Source organism: Ascidia mentula, chromosome 2, assembly GCF_947561715.1.
Source record: "Ascidia mentula chromosome 2, kaAscMent1.1, whole genome shotgun sequence".
NCBI lineage: Eukaryota > Metazoa > Chordata > Ascidiacea > Phlebobranchia > Ascidiidae > Ascidia > Ascidia mentula.
Window position 1 is genome coordinate 13053002 of NC_138567.1, and position 21594 is coordinate 13074595.

Below are 21594 nucleotides of genomic sequence, written 5' to 3' on the forward strand. Positions count from 1 at the left end.
TCATGTTTGCAAAATAATAGACTGTTTGTCACACTTCTGCAATTAGTTGATCGTCAGAACTCAGAATTCTATGAACAGAACGAGCTAACCGAACAGCTGACAATTATTTTCCCGGGACAGTCAATCGATTGGGTTGTCAGTTAGATACACGCTTCCTGCTTTGCCTGGTTGGATGCCTCTATGTTGTTCGACGACCCGGTTTTTGGTTTTCGTTGGGCATTGTTTGTCGCGAAGTTCGCACGGCGCGCTCAACTGGTGTGAACAAATAAAACTGGCGCTGAGTTTAATTTCCACTAATCTTCGCCCGATCGGCGCCCGGAGCAAGAATTCTCATTGAAATTCCGATTGCCCCCCCCTCCGTCGGGATCATTCACGCCTGGATATCTTGGCGTGACACATTTCCTAGCTGCGGATTTCAGGCGTTTTGCTTGCAGCGACAAGCAACTTGTTTTTGTTGTTCTTCGTGCACTTGATTTAATTCAAATTACATTTGTGTTTGCAGTGAAATCGTGATTAAGTGTTTGTAATAGCGATTCAAACTTTTACAAATGTTCACGCTGCCGCGTCAACTGAGCATCGCCAGGCATTGTAACTGAATGGCGCCTCGGTGCATGGATATACGTTCGCGCAAACTTGGATATACTACAGACCATGGGAGTTCGACACAGCAAGCCGCACGCAAGACGAAGGCGTAAGTTCTGTTGTACTTTACCTCATATGTGGCCATGATAAATTGGGAAGGTTTAAAATATATGTATATTTAGGCCTAACCAAAATGTGATTCGCACTGAGGCAGTTGTGAAACATTGGAGGTTGTAGACAATCTAAATCAAGGTTTATGCCTAATAGAATTCAAGTGATTCTCTTGTTTGTAGGCACGTCTTTTTATCATAAATTGTTGTAACGTGGTATCTGCGTCAGCAGACAGAACCTTGATTTGTCATATATTTGTTAGCTTGAGCCCTTCAGGCTTGCACTATGTCATGAGCTCAGTCTCCAGCGCTCCGCCCTTGCAGGGATTATCCCAATATCGATTTTGTCGCCAAGACGATCTTGTCACGTCGATATTGTCGCGTTGCAATTGGAAACAAATGCCGCTGTTGGCAAGTGGGAGTGGGAACGTACGATTTTTATTAGGACAAGTGTTGAAATTCGGTCCCGGGAGGGTTGAAAGTCGATCGTAATGTGGGTGATTCGACGTCGGTGACACGTTATTGCGACTCGCTACAGTGCCCTAGGGGCCTGGTGAAGTCGCAGCACTCTCTTTGACCGCTGAAGCGATGGGCGAATCCCGTTAAAACGTAACGCCCGAGATAAAATGCTGAAAAAACAAACAGGGGACGGCGGTTGAACCAACGCTTGTTTGATGTCGTATTTGATTCCTTGCACCCTTGAGGCAGTCGGCCTCGCTGTGGCAATTTGCCCGTAGGATGATTGCCTGTGAGAGGACGACCGATCCCCTCCGCTTTATGCCAAGTTTCAAGGGCTCTTTTTTTATATAATAGGCTGTTATTGTTGCGATATCTGTAGTTTGTTGCAATTGCATTTTTTGCAAATTTGTAAGTTACGTATTGTTGACGCTCTACTCTTAAACAAAAAAATGGTTTGCTGACAAATTTCAAATTTCCACTGGTTTATTCACTCCTGATTTTTTACAGGACGCAAGGGAGGACCCACATCGGAAAGGCAAAGCCCTGAAGGTAATAATAGCATACCATGTCTTCTTTCCTTTGAGATAGAAATCGTATTTCATGATCCTACCGGGAACGTTACATCCGGGCGTCTAAAGCCCCAAGATCAAACGTCGCTCGTTAACCGTAAAAATACCCAACGCGGTTGAAAACTAACCACCCAAGTGGTACGCGTTAACGAACCCAAAATATTTACCCCTTTGTGCGGCTTTCCTGGGGGATCGTATCTCCCTCAGTAGCTGCTTCAGGGGTCTGAATTAAAAGGAAAACGGCCGGTTTAGCTTTTTGTCTCCGCCCGCTGGCAAACCGGTCGGCCGGTGCCCGCCCTTATCTTATTGCTTGTCGGTTGGGACCCGCTTTCTGGGTACCTGATCTGATCAACAAATCCAGTACAGACGGCGGTATAAATGGAACGGGACTTTGATGTACATCCCGCTTTTGTTCGCTCCTTTGCGCCCGTTCACATTAGCTCTATTGTGTGGGGTCTGGAACGAACGGAACGGGCCTTGTTGTTTCAGATTTGGTAACTCGCCCGGTTTAAAGTTACGGCGCGCGCTCGGCCCGGCGGATGCAGACCCAGAGAGCGGCCTAAGGGCGCTCAAAAAAAAACTACCGAGTTACACTTGTTTCGCTTTTTTGTCCAGTTTCCTAATTAGATAAAACTGGTTGTCAAACACTGCGCCGCCGACGTTTCCTGGACTTTAAAGTTTAACTTGACGTCACTAATTTGTTTCCGCTTGAAACTCTTTTTTGGTTAACTGGGCTTTGATAGTATTTACTCCATTCATAAAACCACCCTTAGTCTATAGATAAACGCCATCTTTAATGTCCTACGCGGGTATTGCCTTTCGGTCGAGGGCAATGCCTTAATGCGTCGAATGGCCTATAATGGGTGGTGTTAACTTCCGCGCGTTGCCTTTCAAAGGCAAGTGCATCACAAATTATGGTTGTTACACCATTTACCGAGCCGAAATTTTTGCCTTCAAAGGTGGCCCGTGCCCGACCGCCTCTCCCCCCTCACCGCTCGATCAGAACAGGTCGTGCATCGAAGCGTGTCCGTGCAACAAAGCGCGTCATGACGCAACAGAGGAGAGGGACCGACCATTTCGCGATGAGGATGGCTTTACCAAGGTAAGGGCTATTCCTCTTGACAGTTTAATTACGATCGAGTTGTGTGACGCGTTTTCCCGATGATGACGCCAAAGCTTTTGCCGTAATAGGGCATATTGAGAATACGAGCGATTTGCTTACCCGTGGAGCTGTTTTCTGACATTGTCTTTGCACCAATCCACTTGGCAATTTTGAAGTCAAGCGACAAGAGATGCTTCTTGACTTGCTCGGCGACAGACAGATAATCATCTTGGTCTCAATGCTCTCACCAGGCAAGCGTCGCCCACTTTGGACCGGCTTCGCGGCTTAATTCTGTGTTTGTTCTGCCCCGTTGCTCCAGCGTTGTTTGTTCATCGCCGCTCACGGAGGGTTTCCTGTTGGCAATGCAACGGTGCAAGTCCCAGACTTGCAGTTCGGCAGGCGTGCTTTCAACCCTTGTAGTGACAAAAACGATGAACCGTTTTTTTATTTCTGTGGCACTCGTCTGAAGCCCCCGCATTTGGGATGTCCCAGGGATCCCTAGCTTACCAAATATCATTTTATCAAACATAGTAGTTACGTAATGTCTGGTTGGGATATATATTAGGTAAATTTAATCCCATGCTAAGAGTCAAACTTAAAGAAAACCGGACGCTCGTTTATTACTTATGAATGTCATTTTAATCCAAGGCTCGGCTTTGTAGACACGATTTGTCTTTTCGTCATTAAAGGCGACACAGGGCAATTAGCCACTTCACTGTTTGCCTGTTGTTTGTTGTTCGAGCATACGCGCGCGTCATTCGCCGGCGATTACGGGTACTTTGTTTCTCAACTGTGTCCCGGCTCCGAATGTCTGTAATTTCTTCCTCCACAATACAAGGCACGCAATTATGCAGACGCCCCCGTGGACTGTGGTCCACGAACGGTTTTGTTACGTCACGTCGAAATTGTCGGTTCAAACAGCGACGTATTGAACATGAACTACCGGTGTTGTCATTGGGTAAACCTGGCCTGTGCTTTGAAGTGAAGTTTCTCCCTGTAAGCTCGACTCCACAGGGGCCAATTACACACGCGTGTATTATTTGTCTTGTGCGACCGAATGGGGGTTTGGACATTTGCAGTTGGTTTTATCGAAGCTTTTGTAGAGGAAACTTAATTACAATCTCGAATTGTGATGCGCAAAAAAGATTTCACGCATTTTGTTACAATTAAAGAAAGTAATGCATCATCTTGCTTACATGCTGACAATTGTGTTATAAAAGGTTGTTCAAATGAGTGAGGGAAAATTTTCTCTTTCAAATTCTCTCGGTGGCGGTGCTATTCCTTCACATTACAATCACACCCAGTAATTTTGTATATTTTCCTCAAAAAATTATCAATCAAATTGTTTCTAAGAACTCCAGTTGTTGACAACAATACTGTAACGATTAAGAACTTTCAAAATCTCTTCATAAATATCCTTGTTAAAATACGACCAAATTTGGTGCGAACCATACAGGTCCATATTTTATACTGTCCATTATTGTCCCCATTTGCCTCACCCCGGTTTGCGTGCCAACCGTTCCTTGGTTATCAGGTGGAATGCACTACCAGGCCGCACTGAACCAGAGATGTAGTTTTAGCCCGGGGTCAAATCGAAACGGCAAGGAGTTTTTATCTGTCTCCGCCTGAGTGACATTCACTGTAAGCTGCGCCCCAGTGCGGAATGTTGCTCTTATCTGACTCGCAACTTTGTTGCTAAAGCGTTGCTTTGCTCTCAAAACTCTGGTACTTCATAATACGTGATCGAAACATGGGGTGTTTTCGGGTTTATGCGATCGTATGTGCGTCATGGATCTCTTCAAATCGACCTGAAACCAAACACAATGGCAAAAGGACCCCAAAATGTCTATTATAGGTAGTATTCTGGGTGGCATGCACCATCCTGTTTTCCAAAGCTCCTTTGGACTCTGACATGGTCTTTGGCGACTTGTGGTGTGTCACAAACAGCATATTAGGACCTTTTCTGACCTCAACTATTTTGTTGGACAAGTTGGCAGCGTAAGCTAAGCCCATGCACTCTACCACATATCAGTGAACCAGTGCAAACATCATGCTGAAAAGAATTGGGCGGCAAACACGTTTTTAGGAGGGTCGCGTTCCAATCGAAGCCCTGTAAAGTTTTACGTCGCATCCGCGGTCGATTTTGATGTTTTTTTTACGTCGGATGTCTTAAACCGTCGAAAACATCGTTAAAAGACGATTGTGAAAAACCAATATCCGGCCGTGCGCCAAATCGGAATCGGTGGAGCGAAGAAAATCGCTAAATTGACTTCCGTGCCTCTTTTGTGGGGATAAATTTAGGGTTTTCTTGTGACCTTATTAAGAGATGCAACTCTGTGGGAACAAACGTGGCAAAGCGTATGTGTGCAGTTTTGGGAATATATTATCTGTTGCTCGAAGCCCGCGAAACCCCGTATGCGCAATGGGCCAGGTTAAGTAGCAAAGATCATAGGCCTTGGGTAAACAAGGCTACTCGCTTGGTTAGCGGAATGGAAAGGCCTGGAACAAATAAAGACAGCAAACAAGCCAGCGCGGTGCCTCTATTTGCCTGCCTTCCCTCCCCACTGTCGGACAATTATTTAGCCCACCGCCGCCTAATAACTGCCATTTTCCGCAAAGAAAACCTGCCTTGTACTCGCGGGCGGCTTACCGTTGCACGCAATCTATCAGTGGAGTGGGCGATTTTAAATGGAAGAGCGCCAGATCTGCTTTCGCTCTCCACGTTTTTAGGGCTGTGCTCTTTTGCCCCCCGTACCTGTTTATTATGTGCCGTTTGAAATTCCATTCCGTCTCACTGCCTGTTGCTGGTCGGTCGTGCACTCCTTTAAAGTCGCGCGGCAACCAGGGCGCAAAGACTCCCTTGTCCCTGTTATTATGTCGTCACAGAAGGTTCCGCCGGGCGCGTCGCGACCCTCGACTTATTTTCGCTTCGCCACAAGTGCCCTCGGAACTTAAAAATAGTCGGCGCTGCATGGAATTGCCCGTACTGAATAAATAAACTGTGGTCCTCCCGGTTTAGTCAGGCGCACTCTAATCTGCATGTCATCCACCTTGGAAAAAAGTGGCCCAACATCAAAACCATATATTTTATGAGACTTCAAAGTGGTGTTCAACAGACGGCCCCTCGAGCGATACATTGAATAATATAGCATATATTGATTATATGTGGATCCAATCATGTTTTATAAGGTTATTGTGTGCCAACATCCGAAACCCCACGCCATTGTCGCCTCAATCGACGGATGCTTTGATGTGAGAGGCGCGCCACTTCATACGACAGAAGGTATCCGATTTCGGGGATGTGCGGTCCTCAGACGCGCAAGCACAAAAACTGAGGGAAATGTACTCAGGCTATCGTTTTGTCCTGCGGCTGGAAAATCGCGCGGGCAATACGCAGACGAATCGCTCGCGTGTTTTGTATCACAACAAAACGGGGCTCTGTCACACGCGCGGGGCAGCGGTTCCATATGACGCATTGTTGGCAGCGCTTTTTAAGTCGCCGCGTTGCACATTGTGTAGAAGTGGCGTTGTCGATTGAAAACGGCGGCATCAAAGCGGCTAATGGCGCGCCACCTGTTTTGGCATCATCGCCGTGTGGATTACGGCCCGTTTTATGTCGCCCGTCATCAATTAGTACGCGTTCGACGCGAATTTGCATTGCTCCAGTGATAAGCGACTGTGATGTATCGCGTGCGTCGGGGCGCCGTCAAAAGATGTCGAATCCCCTCGCGTGGGTGAAAGTTGTACAGCCTTGCATTCATCACGTTCCGACCCCATCCGTCTTTCATTCTCGGTCACGCTTTGGGGGCAACTCGCCAACTCGGGGGCCTCGCGGGCCAAGGAACAACAAGGGCACCCGAAGCGCACCAACGGTGTAATCAGTCAACATCAAAGCTGGGCCCGCCGAAACGCACAGAAACAGACCACTTGATGCGGCCTCTGGACCGCCAGGCATAAGAGCTGCAAATTCCGCTGAACTGAGGGTGGCGATAGCTTCGCCTAATGACCGTAAACCCTCAAGAACCGACTAAAGTGCGCCGGCCAAGTCTTGGGCTGACGCGGGGTTCAGGACTTCGTTTGGGGTCCTTTCTCGTCGCCAGTGAACGGACGATGAAACCGACTCGACCCGTTGCGCTCGAGCTGCTGCTAGGAAGTAAACTGACAGTTGCCATGACGACCGCATGTAAAACGATTTGCGCCGAATCTACGCTTCAGGAAGGGATTACAGGCCGCGGCAATGACAAGAAACAGTCGCGCGAAGGGCTGATTTTGGTCTGTTGGATATTCAGTTACGCGGCGGCGAGCGTTTATAACATGAATCAAGCTCGACTTGTTTGATGTCCGCCGCGCAGCGGCTTTGTACCTTCGCACTTCGGCTTTGCGGGATGCACAACTGATGCTCTTCTTGACAGAACAACACACGTCCACTTCTCGGCCGCCAGATCTGCAGTGTTCTTACAGCACGCGGCACCGCATGTATAAATGTACATCACGTCATGAGTGGCGAAGCTTCGCAGGGAACAAAGCAGAATTGTGTTTTTGCGACCACCTCTCTTGCGAGCTTTGCAGATCGCACTCCGCGCGAGGGCGAGCACTTAAGCGGTCAACTGGTTTGCAAGCAGCCGGGCGTGGAACGGCCCTTATAAGATTTTCGACTAATGCACGGCTATGGCAGCGCATTGTGTGGGCCCAGCACGAGCGTTGGGCGTGCTTTGGCGGAGACGGGTGATTTTGTTCCACTATCCTGACAACAGATTTGCCGTCGAGCGATTGGCCGTTCCATCGGCCCACCCACTTGTACTTCATCGGCTCAGTAAATAGCTGGGCGTCCCGTTGTACTTTTGCACTGTGAACCAAGAGTGCAGATTTGCGTCTGCTCGCAGACAATACTGATGTGCAGCTGTGTTTGGGCAAACAGCAAGGCCTGGACGAGGCAAGTCCGCGTGGGGGACTGACAGAACTTAACGCGCGATCTGGCTTTCCGAAGTGCGCTGGTTTATAAAAACATGAGAGCCCGCATTTTTCATCGTAGCGTTTCAGTCGCTCTGAGCTTGTAAGCAAACCTGTCAACCTTGGACGCGACGGTGCGCGACGCACGCCGGCAACATGTGCCAACTGTTCATACATGCCGCAGAAGAGGTCTTACATGACAACTAGCAAGTGCGCAAACCTATCCGTCACTGTTAAATGCGACGATGCCTCGACAAATCCAATTCTCTTCATTATTTCACGCCTGTAACACACGGGACAATCCTCAAGTCGTTGTTCTATTGGAACGCTCGATGTGGTGGTGAATTGCATGTTTGCGGGTGGCATACAGCGCTTGGCAACGTCAAGTTTCACGAGCTCTGACATTTTCTAAATATATCGACAACGTCAGGGTGCCGGGCTTGCTTTATCAGGAACCGCGGCGTCCTTCGGATTAACTTGTCGATTCCGGGGTCTCGTCGAGACAGACATGGCGTTAGTAGCGAGGGCGCCTTTAATCCCACGGAGATAGGGCAGAAGCATTTAGTCTAACCAACTACACTGATTACATGCTTTTGCTAGGAGACGAACTGCAAGGTTACTAGTTGCAGTGGTGCAAGGTCACCAGATCTTACCGATTTGAAACCCTTGTTTTAGAGAGCAAATTAAAACCATATATGCACATCTGTGTGTTATTTACGATTTTTGAACATACTGTACCAGGAAAGTCAAATTGGAACTGGCCAATTTAAAAAGTAGGTCACCAAATGTCAATCCATTGCCGCTGAGTAGGAAAGTGTTTTGATTCAATTGCCTCTTTGGCTATGAATAAGCCTTGAACGTCCCTTACTTACCGTGGCCGTGTCCACCAACCCCTTGCTCACTGGCTCGTTGGCCGACAGCGAATGATTAATGACGTCAGTGACAGACGCGCGCGTTTTCGTGATCCGTCGATCTTCCACTGCAAACCCAGTTTGTTTTCCTAATCCTTGTGGAAAGGACTCGGCAGGGAAGCCCTTTGTGTGTCAGCGATTCGCCTTTGACCTTGCCGACGCTGTTCCCTCTGTCGAGAGCAACGTTGTTGTGATCGTAAACTGTAGCTTGGTTTGCGTCCAATCGGCGTTGCCAAGACGCGTGTCTAGTGTTTTCAAGGAAAGGTTGCCTTGCAATTAGGCTTACGCACAGCAACCCGAGACAGATAAATCAATTGTTTGGGTCATTGGAGTTACACCACTTCTGATTTGTGTTTCTTTATCTTAAACGCAAGGAAGAATTTTCTTTCATGGTTGTAAATGTAGCACACTACCTGTCAAACGGCGATGATAGTTGTGTATAGTTAAAGCTATTCGAAAAGCGACCGTGTTCAACTTGACGTATCAATTTACAACCAATTTCTATGTCTTTTCCATCGCTCTCAATAAAGCGCTGTTTACAAGCCCTTCGTCAAATACTGCCGCAGATCTGAAGCGCTATTCAACTTGTTGCGCTTTTCCATACGCGGCACCGGCTTAATTCGACCTCGCCTTGTTATTATCGACTAACATGTTGTACTTGAAGCAAAGAACTTGCCTTCAAAGCCGGGCGCCGAGTCTGGGCGAAGTTACGCCAATGGAACAGGAGCTCGTTTTAAATTTGTCACGGAGCGATTTATCGGCAATTGGGGAACATGGGTTTCTGTGTACAGGCGGGCACGGCATCTTTCATTCGAGCGGCCTGTATTGCCTATTTACTCGACGCTCACTTGCTTGCGTTGAAGTGTTATTGGGCGCGGCCCCTTGTAACGTAGCGAGGCGCCACGTTTTGTACAGAGAAATCAGGAGCGCGAGTATTTTGACTGGGTTTTGAAGAGGGAATGCGTGAACAACATACATTTTCTCGTTGTGTTTTTTTTCACCATTCGACACGCCCCCCTACACGTTCACTTTCTCGTGGACATTTTCCCACCCAAACCCTCATAAAAAAATCACCGCTTTTCGGTTTAACATTTATTTGAAAATTGACGTAAGAGATGTGTAACTTGCCTACGGCCTTAAATCATCAAAGTCCTTTCGGTTCGGATACAAAAAACTCTCTGAAAGGGGGAAACGTTAAATTTTTGTGGCTCTCAAACCGCTGTTGGTTCACATTGAATTCGGCGGACATTTTCCAAATTAAATCAAACCCTTATTTGCATTACAATGTTCCACAGACTTTGTAAGGGTTTATGGGGAGAAGTCTTGGTTATTGGGAAATTTAATAGCTTTCCCCTAAAGTTGTTTGTTACAAAGTCCAATATCCTGGTCTCTGACGTTTCGTATTTTCCTGTCCAGATGCAACTGGAGAAAACCGCCACCAACCACGATGACGTATCAGCGGGAAAGGTTGCAAATGCGTGCGATTATGGAGCCGGATTGCGAGGTAAGCCAGCGAAGTTATTTCAAAAGTTTTTCCAAATTTTGGGCCGCAACTCACGTATGTTAGCAACGTTCAAAAGACATTGTCAATCCTTCCTAAATATAACTGGGACAGCGATTTCGAAACACGCGACATTTCACTCCTCACGTCATGTTTGTTTGTTGTTCCTGATTTCCGCGGGTTTTCACGCTTCGCGACCAGCCGTAGACCCCAAATGGAAACGTCGCGTTCCATAACAATCAGGCCACCCTGCCACGCGGCGTGTGACGTCACAATAAACTTCTCGCGTTCGACAGGAAGTGGCAACTCGAAATCGCCTTACGCTTGCCACGGCGTAGGGGGTCCAAGGGGTAAATGGGCCCAGAAAAGGGGGTGTTGAGTGGGTGACGTGACTCCCGGTATTGTCACGTAGCGTGCCGAGGGGCGTTGTCGCGCATTTGACGCCACGCGAGCATTGCAACGCGATTGTGACGTCACGTTTGGGAATCAATTGAAAATCGTGACGCGCTGTCCGGTTTCTCTGTCGTGTCGTCTGCCACCAATTATTAACTCTGTCCCGACTCGGGTTAAACTCCAAACCGTCTACTTTATTACACAACAGAAAAAAACACTTTTGGCCCAATTTTAGAACAATCCTTAAATTTCGTTTTGATAAGAAGTAAACCTTACGCTGGGGTCCAGGGTTGCACCAAACCCACAAACTAGGCATTTTAGATTTACCGAACACCGCTAATTACATAAGGTTAATGCATTTGACATTTGCAAGCTCGCGTCAGCATCTAATCTCAGCGCCCTGTTTTTTTACCCACCTCGCCCAGACCGAGCTTGTTTTTCATCCTCATGTACGTCGATTATCAGTTACACTTCGGTGATTGCGCTATGCTTGGCCTGTGGGTGCGGGAATTCCTGATCCCCTAATCCGATTAAGGGACATAATTTTATCCGAACTCCTTGGGTAAGTTCGCGGTGCACCAATGCTGTCTTTGCGGCACTTCGCTGGTCGCGGTGAACGGTATGCAGTCCCCTTGCGTTCAGAAACGGGGAGTAATTGGCATGCCAGATTTTGGCGCCAATAGTAGGGGAGGGGGTGGACAGGGCGCAAAAATGGGGTCGGAGGGCGCTATTTGGGGAGCATCGAATAAAGAAATATTACACACGGCTTTAAGGAAAGGCCCACTGCCCTTTTGATTATCTTGAACCATGTTTTCGTAGCTCAGGTAATAAATCTGACTCCTGATCTTATTGGTAAACTATTTACGGGAATTTAGATGTGCTTGGGATACTATCAAATGCATGCACAATTTTTTTTTAAAGTTATTTCTTCCAACAGTAGCTTTTTTCTACTATACCTTGGACGTAGCAACTTGAAAGAAAACAGATAGGAGGGTAGTTGAGTCGTAACTGTAAAAATATGTTTGTCCCGCTTGTTTACATTTAAACTGAACAATGAAGCGTCGATCAAAGAGTGCTCGTTAAGTGGCTAGTAGTGGTCCAACGCAGCGCAGTGGCAGATGTGGTAAAGCTTTCTCGCCTCGACAGCCACTTGGCACTCGCATCAAAGGCGGCATGGCCCGGAAAACAATGATTTGTAAGTACGCAGCTTAAAAGGCCGTCGCACAGTACCTTCCGGCTAATGCTCCTGCATCGCTCATTGAGTCAAACACCGTTTGGAGTTGCTTCGCAATCCACCAATTAAGGATCAAGAGCGTGTAACGGCGTGTGTGGCCTGACCAGCATATCATCGCATCGCCTTTTTGGCCTGTGATATCTGGTGCATAGCCGGAGTATCAAGGGCGCGCGAATCCCCATGAACGCGGAAGAACCACCCACAGGGAGAGACGAATTGAGAGCGAAGACAAAGCTTTACGCGATACGCACTCAAGCTTTAAATCCTAGGATCATCATAACGTTGTAACCACCAGTCGTCGGGAAGGGGTTCCTCGGGTGTGCGGATCAATGCCATTCTGTTGCTTTAGAATATAACCCATTCACATACATTATAGACATGCAAAAAGTCGATCACAAAGTCTTTTCCGTACAACCACTGTTCGGAACTACTAAATAATTTGTTTAAAACTCAAAGGGTCATATCTCTGCGGAGTGATGGCAGCCGACTAACCCTTGAAACCGCAAGTTTACGTTCGAGCACAAAACGATCAGTTTACACACTGGCTAATCGTCTAAACAACCTGCGACGTATTGTAACACGAACAAGAAATCAAAGATTGTTGCGCAAGCCGCTCTACACTCGCCGGCCGACCGGGGGATTTGTGACCAGATAAACTACGCCCGGGCGACTTCGGTTTCCACCAATTTTGGGCGATTTCGCGAAATTCGAGCTTGTCAAGCAATGCATGGCGTCCGAATTCGGAGGCACAACAAAGTTGGGAGAGAGAGCGAGAGGCTTAAAACTCGGTTTTCCTTTTAACACCTGGACACTTGCGCCCACTCGACATAATAAACCTCGTTGAGCCGAACCGCTGCGTCCACTTTCGCGATTCTGGGCGAGAATTTTGAGGGGGGAGCGGAACGCTTTGAAAAGTCGACTTGCCGGATGATTCGTCATTCAAATTGTCATCGACGGGCCCGGTGAGACGGAACGTATCAAAGGGCGATTTTCGGCGGGAAATTGATTGTCCCTCGTTTCGAATCAATTGTTTCGGTCTGGGATTTTGCTAAAGCCCGGCCCTGGCGTGGGAAATGGCCGTAATTTTGCTCAGCTCGTAAGTGCGGTCTAAAAATGTCAGGGCCCATATAGGCAATATTGCAACCTTCCGCATGGTGATCGGAAAGAAACTCTTGTCTGCTGTGTGCGCATGGAGCTTTAGCATATGTGTAGCGGCGTGGTCCGGGCCGCTATCAGCTCAATCAACAACGTAAAGGGTGCGATCCATACCGCTTGTGCATAATATATTTCGAGCGAGACTGGGACCAAGATCAGCGCCGGATTAACGCTAGTTTACTACAACGCCTCCCTAATGTCACTGTGATGGATAGGGGGAGATTTTAGCGAGTTAAAAAGCACAGACATCCTAGTGTTGCAAGTTGCAACGCCCTCGCATTCTCGCTGCTGGGACGTCATAGGTCACATTTGGATCTCCGAACCCTCTGCACAATAACAACCCCTGCTGTTGTGTGGCTTCTCACACACCAGGGTGCAACTCACGAGTCGAACATTTCTAGCTGAAAAAAGATTTGTATGAATTTTATTTTGGTCATAGTAGACACCATTTCAGGCAACTCGCTCTGGCTTCATTCTGCTTTCGGCCACGACCTTGTTACGCGAAGGCAACATATGGGGACACATTTGAGATATCATTGTTTGTACGGCTTCAAAAAATATTTTTTCTTTCAGTGCACCTACCCGACTTGAAAGCACCCACAAACACCTTCAACTCAACGCCATGTGTACGAAAATCAACCGCAGTCGAAAGAGTATCAGCAGCTACCAACGAAAAGGTGTGTTTTGCGAGAACCCTACAACGGTATATACTTAGCGCATAAAACGTAACAATTACATTACATATGAGTAATAACTCTGCGCAAGTATTACAGATATTGTCTGCCAAGCGTTTCTTGCCATTTTCATGGTAATATTTCTGCTTTTTAGGGTGAAACAGAGTGGACCATTTCTTTTGACAACAACAAGGGCACTGACGCCGGGAGATCACGTGATGAGGTACGGTATTGTTGCTTTTTTGGAAGAGCGACTTCGGTGTTTAGTCTGCCTCACATGGCGTTACCAAACCTCACACTATAGGACCCCTGGGTGGTCTTTAGGGGGGAAAGAGAGTATGTTCCTTGCGGGGCGTCTGGAGGCCTTTCGTTCAACGGATGTTGACCTTTTTGCGAATTAAAGGCTTTGGTTGTGAACACTGGTAGTGAGATAGGGGCGATCCCCAATGGACCGATGGCGCCGTAGTCGCCGGGAATTCGGCGCCGGTTGCGATTTGCCCAAGAAAACAGAGGCGATAAAAACTCCGCGGCCTAGTATTTGTGACGAGTTGCGGTGAATCGAAAATGGCATCCCCATTGTCGAGCAGATCATCAGCGACGGACGGAGACCCTTATAAGGTTTGCAGATGCAACGTCTTTCACCGCGGACGGTTATGGAGCTGGGTCTCATGAGGTCGGTGGTGGTGCAGTGCCACCTCAAAACGTTCATTACCAAGCGCGGATTTCCAGGCAGGCTTTAATCATTGTCGCGGCGCGCCCGATATATTGCTTCAGTATTGACTGATCGCGGGCCTCACACACCACAGTGCTTTGGGAGGGGCCGAGCGCCGTTAAGTCAATTGGGTTCGTCGGGGTTGGAAGCAACATGTGACAAACTGAAGAGGGGTTTATTGCCCGCCGCGAGCTCCTTATGTGCGTCTGACGTGGCGCTTTATCATAACAGATCAAAGTGGCTTGCGGATATTATTACTTAGTGTCGCCAGAGGGAGTGACAGCGAACCAACAATGGGACGGTTGAAATAATTTGACGACGCTGATTAAACCTTCGTCGCGCTTCAGTTGTCGGCAATACAGCGACGGGATCTGTGGTATTACTTCTGTAGCTCCTGGGATGGCGGGAATTCACTTAGCTGAATATAGGCCACCTGTGCCGACTTTGTTGTGGCGCCGTAAATACATAAAGGCTTATCCCGGGGCTAAATTCCGACAAAGAAACTCCGGCGCCGGTAGCGTGACAGTTCCGCCTTAAATACTATTCCTCTGAAGGTGTCTATCATCGTGTAGCTATAATATATCGCGGGTGTTCATTTTCGCTCGACAGTTTGTCTTCTAATTCCACTGATGGAAAATATTGTCGCCGCAGTACATTGCTATGGTAATTCACTTGGTTGAAATTTATTTTCTATCGATGTACAGCGGAGTCTACATCATTTCCAACCGTTACCTACATTGGGATTTTATGCAAAAATCCGATGCTTTTGTTTTATGGCACCGTTTGAGGAGGCGCTGAGATGGTTTGCTTACGTGGAAACTCGCTTTGTGCGCGGGCAAATCGCCCGGTAATGAAAGATAATCGGCCGAAATTGAGCTCCGGCATCGCATGACGTGGCCCGAACAGTCTTTCATCGTTCGAGCCGACTGGCTTGACTCGAGTGATCATAATTGCCGCCGATGATACCTCTCTCCGCACGCCATTATGTCACAACGCGCAACGGTGGTTCTTTCATGTCGTCTGGTTGCGCATCCCCAGGCCCACCGCCGACTTTAGCCACTCTATCTTACAGTGTATATTGCCATACCGCCGGGAGCCACAACACAGGCGCAAGTCGCGTGTAATTACCCTTCCTCCGTCAAAGGCAAAGCCACGCGTTTCTGATGTGGCCCACGCGCAGACGGAGGGTAAAGACTGAGTGATTCTCTCCTCCATTTTTAAACTTGTTGTCCCTGATTCCGCGGGCCCACATGAAAGTGTTGTTGTTGCAACCGACCATCCATCATCGAATTTTCGCGCTTTCTGACCCATTCAGAAGCGGAAATGGACCCAGCCGCACGCGAAATTCGCGCAGATTCGTGCGTGATTCGGAAATACCTCGCGCGCCCGCTTGCCTAATCGTGGTGTTTACCCGTTCGTGGTCAAACACCTGTAACAAGCAATTCTAAAAACTCTGGGCCTGGACTGGACCCACATGGATCGACCTTGTTTTTTCGGCAACCATCGTTGATTTTGTTCTTCGTATTTAAATTAGAAGAGAGCAATTTAGGAAAATAATTCGGAAATGATAAAAACCTTCTTGTTGTTCCGTTGTTTCTAAACCTAAATTGTTTAGGTGCAGGGAAACAGCGAAATCTTGTCTGAGAAAGTGCTTAATCGTTACTAGTAACAACAAGTATGAGATAAATTTAGTCTACGCACGGCATTGGATAGGAGCCAATGGTGCATATGAATAGTTTAATTCTAGCGGATCAGCGCGTTGATAGTTTATCAAAAAACTGAAAGATCAGAAATCGACACGAGAAAATGTAACAACTTGTGAGCTTTCCGTGTTTCCGAAACACGCGGGTGTTTACGCGACAACGCGCGCTAAATCGGATTTCGAAAATATCCCTGCGCCGCCGCCGCTGACGTCATCACCGTCCCGTGACGTAAACCTGCGTGAGTGACGTTTCCAAAATCGAATTCCACAAGGGCGCCATGTTGTCAAAAATACCAGGAGGCGGAAAAATTGCAGACTCACTTTGGTTGCTTTGTTGGTTGGAAGTTGATTCCGATTGGGCGAAGCGTGTTGATAAGCAGCAGCGAGCGAGTGATGGCGCGCCAACAGAAGCGTTTCATCTGCGCGACTTATATCCGTCCAAGCCGCTTTACCTTAATCCCGTGGTCCGAAAACAAACAACGGACTCGCTTTCTGAGACACGGCGGCTGGCGAGAAGGCCACGTTCGGCGCCATTTTGCGCGTGCTACTTTTTCTCCTGTAATTATGATTTATGATTGATGTGGCGTATGACTTACAAGTTGACAACCGATATCGTCAGCATATCGTTCGAAAACGATAAAAAGTTTTTTTGGGACAAACCAAATGGTGTTGTTTTGTTGTATCCCTTTTTTATATTTAGTTCATGTCAACATGAAAATGAAATAGGTATACAGTGCTGTTTATATCTCCACGAAAAATACATAATCCCATAAAACCACCAAACTCAAATGGAATTGTATTCTTTTGTTAACAGGAGCTTTTTCAAATCATGAACTCCATCCGGGATGCCCTGGATAGCGGGATTGGTCAATACTCGCAAGGCCAAAACCGTCTCCGTGTTCGTCTTTCCGTCACTCCAGAGCCGAAATCCTCGCACCGATTGCGCCAAGAAGAAGATGACGTCAGCATCTCCAGCCGACAAACATCAAAAAGCGATGACGAAACCAAGCGGAGATGCAGGCACGAAAGAAATGATGAAAGGTAACTTTGCGACATAACAGTATTGAGTTGCTAACAGTGTTAATTACGAGATGTTTGCGATAAATCCCCATACAAAAGTGATAGTGGTATTTGTGTAAACCAAAAAAAGGCAACTTTCCCTAATCAACACATTCCGTTTGTGGCCCCTCCATAACTTCGCCGACTTTTGCGTCTCGAGACACGAGAAAATTATCTCCAGATGCAAGGCCGGGTACCGGTTACCCACGGGGTCGATTGCGGCGTGTTTCCTGGGCCTGCGGCCAGAACGCTTCCTGCCCTGCAGTTCGGGTATCACCCAAGTCAGACGCCACAAGAGACGGGCAAGGCTTAAGTTTTCCAATTACTGCGTCAAGTTCTTACGTCATTTCGGCGGGTTGGGGTTGGGCGGGCACTGCAGCATGAGACACGTTGATTTCGACCAATTATGAACAATTTTCTTTTCCGGTACTAACATATCTCGATAAAAAAACGTGGATAAAGATACGCTTATATGGAAGCTTACAAAGGTACACTTACTTCAATGCCACATTCTTATTCTCCCCAAGCAATATCTTCTATTTAACGTGCCTCGTTAATCAGATTTCAATCCCCGTTTAGAACTTGGAAGCCTTCGAAGAACCGAAAATTGCCGCTTTGCGACAGGGGGCGTTTGAAGTCGAGTCGCAAGGCCAATTTTCTACTCGTCACGCGTAAACTTAACACGAGTCGCTTACTTAACTCGATGCCCGCTCTAATTCGAATCCCTGGCGCATGTTCGAGGTTATCAGCTATCTGATAGGCGGCTCGGCGATTTTGCTTCAAAGACCTCAACATTCGTGATAATGCCGATTCGAATTGAATTTCCGTGACGTCAGCTCGAACGATATGGCGGCGATCTTGCGCTTGAACCAGAGAGAAAAGGATCAGAAGTACAGTGCGCGGTCAAGTGGATGCGGCAAATCAAACATGACGTCACGCAGTGTCGATCGTGGGCTCGATGTGACGTAGAAATATGTAGGTTGTGGGAAAAGCACCTATTTTTGAACTTCGCATTCAGGCATTTGACAAATATATATGGTGATCGGCTACTGTTAGGTATCGGCTACTGTTAGGTGTGTAACAATTAGAAAGTAACGTCGAACATGAATGCACCCTTTGTGTTAAGAAAGGAAAGGATTATTGGATTTTCCACCACAATGTATAGAAATATTGAAATCAAGAAGCAAAAGGAACATTAAAATACATTAGCAAATTTCGCGATCTGAATTCAATTTTCCTTCATTCAAAGACTGAGGTTGTTTGAAACCAAAATAGAAACTGACAGTTCTTCAATCAATCACAGAACTTTTGAATGCAATTCGGTTCGTTTTCTGCTTGGACGGTAATCACTGAGTCACCCCTGAGGGACTCGTGAGCCCCGATGCAAACCACATGAAAGCCACAACCACTATTTACAGAAACTGCCCCTTTCAACCCCTTCCAGCGCTCTACATGGCGTGACGTGTAGACAGGTGCGTCACGGAATCCTGTAAGTGAAGCCGAGCAATGTAATCTCGACTTTTGTTGGCTCGGCGTGGCAATTCGCGGTGCACATTACTGTGCAGAGCGGGCTACCGCGGCGGTGGATTTAATGGAGTAATGTTGTTCGCAAGCGTTATATCGCTTGCCTCGATCAGTCAGAAAGGAAAAGGGCCCGCACGCTTGCCGCCAGCTCAAATAGCTGGTAAGTCCGAAAATCGACTTCTGGTCGCTAGTTAAGCGTTTATCGTAACGCGACATCGGCACTAAGTCATACGCGGATCTCATTCAATTCAGTGCTTGATCCATGGGAATATATGACACTCGTCCCAAAGGCGGCGCGTTTATTTTTCCTCGTCGCCTTGTTGTGATAAGCCAAGTATAACAAGCAGATGAAAGAGCCGCCGAGGTTGCATTTCCGACGCCAGCAAAATAAACGCGATGTTAATCTCCTTTCGTGCGGGGCCGCCAAGCCCGTGCCCGGCCCCTGATCCCACTTACACCAGGGCAATTTTCATGTGGGTCCGTTTTTTCAGTTTACTGCACACAACGTGCATTCCGTATATGGGAATACATACATGTATGTGCCCTGTTTACCGAAACACATCGCAGTGTTTGATGTCATGGGACGATTCGTGTAATAGGGTTGATGCGGTCCAGGTCTCTTACTAAAAGCAAACAACACTACAGGCTCACAATGAGCTTAAATTCGTCACAGTTTCTATTTGTTTGCGTAGTATGATATATTTGAAGTAATATCTCTAATTAAGTAGAAATAGTAGGATCGTTAACGCAAACTGTTACCATTTGTTTAATTTCCAGAAAACGCACCGACACTCACGCGAGATCGAGACGCAAGGACGAAAACGACCAAAAAAGCGGCATCGATCGCCAGCAGCACTACCGACAGATTCCCGGCGTCGACAAGGACGAACCTAATATGCCTGACACGCCAGCATCGCAACCGCATCGCCAAACAGACAAAACGACGAGCAGGTCGCGGTCTCGCGAGCGCCACCACGTGTGCTCATCCAAGCAGCATTGTTGTCGTGGACATCGCTATCAATCGCCGTTCGATCAACGGTTCCAGGAGGCGATGTACTTGCGTCTTCGGGAACTGCAGCGAGATTCGGCGTGGGAGGAACGACTCACAACTCGCAAACTCTCAGATTCCGAGTCGAGCTCCTCTGAATCGAGTTCGGATTCCGAGTACAGCGGCGACAACGGGCGCGACGACACGAGTCGCGATCAGAGTCAAGTATCCCGGATTTTTGAGCCGCTGAGCAGCACTTCGATGCACGCGATAACGCACTCGACTGAGCGAAGGATCGAGTTCGGTGTGGAACGAAGTGTTTCTTTCAAGCAACAAAACACAATTTCTGTCAGCGGGGTAGAAATTAACAAACAAAACCCATCAGCGACGTGTACACCCGACAGCGCCACCACGCGAAAGTCATGGGAAGGCAGGAGCTTGGCGAAAACGGACGCGCGGCGAAAATTCACCAAGACGCGAAAAAAGTCCCCTGGGCCCTCAAAAGCCAATCACGGGTACCTGCGTGCGAACGTTTTACCTCCAGGCGCCACTAGCGCTTTTCCGAATACACCGCGGCTTGCCTCGCTGTCCCCTTTACAAGGTTTGGTGCAACGTCACCAGCATGAACATATTCACCATCACTACTATTATCACGGCAAGCCAAAAAGCTAATCCGATCCACACTCTTCGACAGCTCTTGTTCATTTGCGCGTATTTTCTGTGACAGCTTGCCTTCAAATTTTAAAATTTCTATGTTGGGCCGTCAGTTGTTCTTTCGCCGCTGTTACATTTCCGATAATATTGCGCCTGTATTTAGTGGCACGTGTTTTTTCTACAGAACACAATCTCACCACTCGAAAATCTCGAAAAACTACTTTTTACGTCCATGAATACAAAGCAGCCGCTGCTAACTGCGACTATGTTACTGATCACAAAGGCAGTTTTGTATCAGTTTTCTGTATGTTGTTATTTTGCTAAAATTTGATAAATGCCTCGCTAATCGGTCGATAGTCAGACAAAGCAGCTTTATTCGTACGACTTGATTGCCCACAGACCCCCGGTCTCCACTACACAAGGTGTGATCAACTTTTATTTATTGCCGCTTCTTTTCACGCTTATCGTTGTCTTCTCTTTTCTACCCTTCCGTCGATCCCCGTCGGTCGAAAACCCAGCATATTTTCCACCCACAAAAAGTCCCATATTTGTCCAGTCGATTGTAAACGTTCTTCGATTCAAAATTTTGTGCTGAAGCTGCGCAGAAAATCGGATTTTGTAACTGCAGCTTATATGAAATAATATTTGATGCAAAGGTTGCCTTGTAGAACTTTTCCTTCTTGACTGAACGAATAGTGTGGGGGTTTTAATGACTCGAATGATATACTAAATACATTGAGCACATCAGACTATTATGGGATTTGACGAAAAATACTGAATTTTCAAAGTTTGCTGAACCAACAAAACAGTACTTTAATGAGGTTGCCATGTTTCTTTCTCTTTGTTGTTGTTGTTATATTGAGCGTGCCTACACATCACTTCGATTACCTTTGTTTCTACGCTCGGAATCCCCGTTCTTTCGTCCTTACCCTTGTGTTCAGTGTTTTATCGTGTTGGCGCATTATTTTATATTTTCGTTCTTTTGCCAGATTACTTCAAAATAAAGAAAACGTCACGAAAATCCTCTCGAGTGTTTAACAAGAGTTACTGAAGTGGTCGCAGCATATCTGCGTAGGCTGTCAAGTCATAGTGACCAGACAGTAGAGGATGGGACCTTGGCGTTTCCTTTTCCTGGGGGTGACTTGCATTTCCTTTTCAAAGACATCAAACATATTCGGACCTCTTAGGTTGAGTTTCAATCGCTTTTTGTCGAAATGCTGAAAACTGTTGACAAAATTTGAAATAAAACTCTCAACTACAGCGTTCAGCAACCGCTTAACTAAGACGGAAATGAAACTGAATGTTTGTCCCTTAT

General features: G+C 47.2%; 1 protein-coding gene across 1 annotated transcript; it reads left to right on the plus strand.

Moving 5' to 3' along the window:
• Nucleotides 1–506: 506 nt before the first annotated feature.
• LOC145889176 (uncharacterized) lies at nucleotides 507–21288 on the plus strand. The gene is made up of 8 exons (XM_082980071.1): nucleotides 507–691; nucleotides 1659–1700; nucleotides 2680–2822; nucleotides 10100–10187; nucleotides 13540–13643; nucleotides 13795–13863; nucleotides 16869–17095; nucleotides 19415–21288. The coding sequence occupies exons 1-8, from the start codon at nucleotides 652–654 to the stop codon at nucleotides 20295–20297; spliced, it is 1596 nt and encodes a 531-aa protein (XP_082836197.1). The 5' UTR covers nucleotides 507–651; the 3' UTR covers nucleotides 20298–21288.
• The last annotated feature ends 306 nt before the right edge of the window (nucleotides 21289–21594 follow it).

Excerpts from the sequence above, each read along its gene's own strand:
- LOC145889176 (XM_082980071.1), top strand. The coding sequence starts at position 652 with ATGGGAGTTCGACACAGCAAGCCGCACGCAAGACGAAGGC. Across the intron at positions 1,701-2,679 it reads GGAAAGGCAAAGCCCTGAAG|GTGGCCCGTGCCCGACCGCC; the intron begins GTAATAATAGCA and ends TTGCCTTCAAAG. Across the intron at positions 2,823-10,099 it reads ATGAGGATGGCTTTACCAAG|ATGCAACTGGAGAAAACCGC; the intron begins GTAAGGGCTATT and ends TTTCCTGTCCAG.